This window comes from Aptenodytes forsteri, unplaced genomic scaffold (assembly GCF_000699145.1).
Source record: "Aptenodytes forsteri isolate BGI_AS27 unplaced genomic scaffold, ASM69914v1 Scaffold172, whole genome shotgun sequence".
In the NCBI taxonomy this organism is placed as follows: domain Eukaryota; kingdom Metazoa; phylum Chordata; class Aves; order Sphenisciformes; family Spheniscidae; genus Aptenodytes; species Aptenodytes forsteri.
In genome coordinates, this window is record NW_008795018.1 from 11920401 (window position 1) to 11925732 (window position 5332).

The 5332-nt window shown below is 37.7% G+C and overlaps 1 protein-coding gene across 1 annotated transcript in view; it reads left to right on the top strand.

Annotated features, from left to right (window-relative positions):
* The window catches only part of SRI (sorcin), a 12371-nt gene extending 9377 nt beyond the window's left edge, over positions 1-2994 (top strand). Inside the window, exons 5-8 of the mRNA XM_009275727.2 lie at positions 1055-1202; positions 1363-1476; positions 2041-2099; positions 2734-2994. Of these exons, the coding sequence (XP_009274002.1) occupies positions 1055-1202; positions 1363-1476; positions 2041-2099; positions 2734-2760 (348 nt within the window). The 3' untranslated portion in view covers positions 2761-2994. The remainder of the gene's footprint in view (positions 1-1054; positions 1203-1362; positions 1477-2040; positions 2100-2733) is intronic.
* The last annotated feature ends 2338 nt before the right edge of the window (positions 2995-5332 follow it).

A 5332-nucleotide genomic window follows, 5' to 3' on the forward strand; every position in this document is an offset into this window, starting at 1 on the left:
GACATGAGGAAAAATTTCTTTACTGAAAGAGTGGTTAAACATTGGAACAGGCTGCCCAGGGAAGTGGTTGAGTCCCCATCCCTGGAAGTATTTAAAAGATGAGTAGATGAGGCACTTAGGGACCTGGTTTAGTGGGCATGGTGGTGTTGGGTTGATGGTTGGACTCCATGATCTTAGAGGTCTTTTCCAACCTCAATGATTCTATGATTCTATGATTCTATGATCTTCTTACAACAAGTGGTATCCCTCTAAGCCTAGGGGACTGTTTCTCCATTGAATGTATGAGGAGTCAGGTCTGGCAGCCTAGAACAGTTTTGCGCAAATCGCTTGTTGTGCTTTTGAAATTGGACAACATTGTAGATGTCCTTCCTAATGAATTAAGCATTTGTACTGCACAGCCTGAGTACAGTCTTAAATCTCCCTAAATCCTGTTACTTGAATGAATCCGGTTCGAGTATCTAATGAGATAGTATATGGCATTCAGCAGTAGGACCTATGGAAGACTTAGGTATACTGTGCAAGGTTAGAATCTTTGGAGTTTTTTAGTCAAAACTTAAATTGTCACATTCAAATGTTTTGCTGTTTAAAAAGAAAAAAAGCAGAAATGAAACCGAAAGGGCTGTTAGCTCACCTTGAACAAACCGCTTAGAATGCGAGAGAACTGATACTATTCTAACTTAAAGTAATTTTTCATTAGGTATCTATTTTTATTTTGGATATTTATTTTATTGGTAACGATTACACTGCAGCAGGTAAGAGAGAAGTGTGTGAACTAAGTGAAATTCACAAAGAACAAATAGTTTTATCAGGTTTCACTGAGAAGAAGTGGGGAGAGCAAGTTCTCTGACCTCTGGTTTTGGTCGGTAGTGTTATCTCTGTGCTATGGGATGCTGTAGTTAGTTTTCTACCAGAAAAATTAATAATAGTAAAATATTGTTAATATTGACCTTCAAGAAAGAGGTTTTTAACTACAGGTGATAAAAATTTCCATGGAAGAGAGGGCTTTTTTTAAATTTTTTAAGTTAAGAAACATTTTTCTTAACTTTGGAATCAGAGGGATATGTCTGGCACACTGGGATTTAATGAGTTTAAAGAACTCTGGGCTGTGGTCAATGGCTGGAAGCAACACTTCTTAAGTTTTGACAACGATAGAAGTGGTACAGTGGATCGTCAAGAACTGGAGAAAGCCTTGGTGAATATGGGTAAGTTGTGAAATGTTCTCGCTTCTGACACTGACTTACAGCATTTCCCAGTACCGGTTATCATCCCGTAGTAACTGACACATGATATTTACAATTAAAAATGTGTTGGATTCTGTTAACTTACCCGTCTTTTCAATATAGACTCTTTATTTTCAAATAGGATTTAGACTGAGCCCACAGGCAGTGACTGCAATCACAAGGCGATACAGCACTCGTGGAAAGATTACATTTGATGATTACATTGCCTGCTGTGTGAAACTCAGAGCTCTCACTGGTATGCTAGATTATAGCCATGTTACTGTCATCCCCATAATATATTTCTATTTAATAAAATCTGATTGCTCAGTTGTCTCAAGTTCAACTTTAACTTTTATGTAACACAAAATAGGTTTCTTTCAATAGAGTTTACAGGCAGAACTGGAACAATTATAGATTATGATTTTTTTAAAATCCTTCAACTTTAATTTATGTAACACAAAATAGGTTTCTTTCAATAGAGTTTACAGGCAGAACTGGAACAATTATAGAGTATGATTTTTTTAAAATCCTTGAAAAATGGACTTAAAATTATTGCAGGGTTTATTCCAGAGACTAGAAGAGTTATGTTCTCAAAATTGGGAAACTGTATTTCTCAACAGAACATAAAGGGTTGTATATGATAAATATGAAAATGAAGAAAGGGAAATTAAGTCTTGGAATGAATTGAAGTGTTCTTCATGAGTTCTCATTCACGTGACTTGGGGAATTTAATGAAAGTACAGTGCATTTTTAAAAAAATTGATTAACTGTCATTCTTCTTACCTGGTTTCTGTTTTGTTTTCTTAATGCATTTTTGCAGAATGTTTTAGAAGAAGGGATACATCTCAGCAGGGTTTTGTGAACTTCCAGTATGATGATGTAAGTGAACTTTAAGGAATCAGTTAAAGTTACAGGGTGAAACTGAAGAAAAACTTAAAACTGAAGACTAACAGTAATGATCTGAGTTTGTGCCTGTCTTCCCTACACTTATGGTGTTACCTGAGAGCACAAAGGTTCTGGGTTGTGTTGAGTATTGTCTCAAAAAGTTTTCACATATTCTATAGAGTTCTATAAAAAGTTGTGCATTTTTGTCTGGACTTCTTACCAGCGTGGTTCAAGAAGATCTAAGAAGCTACGTCACTTTCTGTGACTTTTTTTTCTTCCTTTGTTTTGAAGTTTGGTAGCCATTTTTCCTGGGAAGGGTTGGGGGTGGTGCAGTGGGGATGGACACAAATCACACTCAGTCAGGCTTGTAGGTCTTGGCTTCCTGGCTGCATCTGTGCAGGAAAAGGAGAATACTAGATTCAAGTATTCCTGGGTTTTTTGTTGTTACTATTAAGGAGATGCTTTGTTTTAATTAACTATTAGTTAATTTTCATATTTAGGTTTAAAGCTTTGGTGTTCGTGGACTGAATTTGTTTACAGAAAAGGGTAGTGACAATGAGTATTTTAGGACAAAAAGTGAAAACTTGTTCTCTACCATGCATCTAATAAGTGGTTATTCTTTTTTCAGTTCATACAGTGTGTTATGAGCGTCTAAATCAAAAGGAAGCAAGCCGTGGATGACCACGATTAACATTCCAGTTTGTGTTTTGCTTTGCCAAATCTTCCAATGATGGTGTATCTCAGTATTGGAAATGGCATATTTTATGAAGGTATCGCTTTACACACTTGCATTTTTTTAGTTTTGACAATGACTATAAACTACTCATGTACTGTCGTCTTTAACTTTCAACCTGTGACTATTAAAGATGTTTTTATTTTCATAAACTTGTAATTCACTATGTATAACTCAAATTATGCAGATAGTAAGTTTTTCTGTAGTGTGTTTACTTTTTTCCTGTGATTCACTAAAACCAGTTCCTGGAGTGCAACTTACTTTTTTCTGTCTTAAACAGTATCATGTGTATGAGATAAGATGATACATATTCTTTTGTCTTTGACAGCATAAGACACATGTACAAACTGAAAGAGCTTTTGGAATGATCATTTTATGCTGGTCTGTTAGAACATCAGTAAATTTAAGTGGCTTATTTTGACAGCTAGCTGTTTTGAAGATGAAGTCTGTGACACCATGCACTGAGTGTAACACTACCTGTTAGAACTTCAGGGATGCGATAAAACATAGCAGAGAACTCTTCTAGCAGTGTGCTCTTGTATAGGGGGCTTTTGTTCCGGTAAGATTCTTGCTCTGTTGTGACACTATATAAAACTTTTAAACATACAAAAACTACACTGTGTCAGTTTATACATTAACTTCCCCTTTAACAATGAACTTCTAAGCTGCCAGACTTCAGTTACATGTAAATTAGGGTTTCTATCTCCTCCACTTCAAACCCTACAAGTAGCCTTTCCTGCCTCTATATGCCAACTAACATACAAGGGCCAAACCCCACTTCGAAAAATTCTTGCCAGATTACTGTTTCAGATCACGGCAGTAATTACCAATGCTGTAGAATTTACATGAAAGCAGATACAGAAAGGCTAGCCTTTTTTGCCTGAGATTTTTTTTCAGGGAAAAAAAAGGTTGGTTTTTTGTTTGGTGGAGGTTTTTGGTTGATTTTTTTTTTTGAGGGGAGGATTGACATTGTATGGGAAGAGGGGGCAGCATTAACTGTATGGAGGTAGTTCAAACTTTTTTCCAATGAAATAAGTGAATGAAACTTCCATTAATTTTGGTGCACACCACAGTGCAAAGAATGCCAGAAGAATGTTAAAAGGGGTATATTTCTTATATTAGTGGTTTAGAGCACTTTTGGGGAGGAGCCTTTGCACTAAGGCATGGAAGCAAAACTATACGTGCGTGTGTATATATAGATACACAAGTACATGTCACTAGACAAACAACAGAAATAATCCTTGGAGCAGAAATCTTGCTTGAAGATACTTTTTATACCCTAGCTTGCTAAGAATACTGTAAAATCTAGGTCTCTAGTTTCCGGGCTATAAGTTCAAAGCTGGCTGGTCTCACCTAAAGAAGCAAGTCGTACTACTTAAATTCAGAATCTTTTGGATATTGCTTCTAGTTTAATTTCAGAAGCTAGTTCTCTTTCTGCCTGTTGTGGTTTAACCTCAGTTGGCAACTGAGTACCACACAGCTGCTCGCTCACTCCTTCCCGCCCCCCCCGCCCCGGTGGGATGGGGGAGAGAATTGGAAGAGCACAAGTGAGAAAAACTCATGGGTTGAGATAAAAACAGTTTAATAATTGAAATAGAATAAAATCATCATAATAATAATAGACAAAGCAAGCGATGCACAGTGCAGTTGCTCACCACCCGCCGACCGATGCCCAGCCAGTCCCCGAGCAGCGGCCCCCCCCAGCCAGCTTTCCCCAGTTTATGTACTGAGCATGACGTCACATGGTATGGAATGTTTTTTGGCCAGTTTGGCTGTGCCCCCTCCCAGCTTCTTGTGCACCTCCAGCCTTCTCAGTCGGTAGAGCATGGGAAGCTGAAAAGTCCTTGACTAGTGTAAGCATTACCTAGCAACAACTAAAACATCAGTGTGTTATCAACATTGTTCTCCTCCTAAATCCAAAACACAGCACTGTACCAGCTACTAGGAAGAAAATTAACTCTATCCCTGCTGAAACCAGGACACTGCCCTCAAAAATCAATTTTAAAGGCATAGACATGATTATGCTTCCACATTTTGATAATTGTACGCTGTCTTGTTGCACATAAAGTTGGGAAACAGACATGGAATGCTACAGAAAGCATTTCTAACACGACCCAAGTCCATAAAGATTTGTCTGACTGAAGTGGCCAACATCAGTTCTGCTGTAGTTCAAAACTTCAACAGCTGATGAAGGTAGTAAACTGAGTATGAAGCAAAGGCTGTTCTTCCTCTAGGGTTTTGATTAGACTATTTTGCATAAATACAATATTCATCCTTATACTCTTAATTTGACCCCAAAAAGGATGAGACATCTTTACCAAAATGCACATTGCCCACATTTCTCTCATACTTTTGTTAATTGTGTTTCTGGTCTTGTACCGGGTTTGGCCGAGATGGAATTAATTCTCTTTATAGCAGCCCGTAGGGTGCTGTGGTTTAGATTTGTGACTAAAACAGCATTGATAACACACCAGTGTTTTAGCTGTTGCTGAGC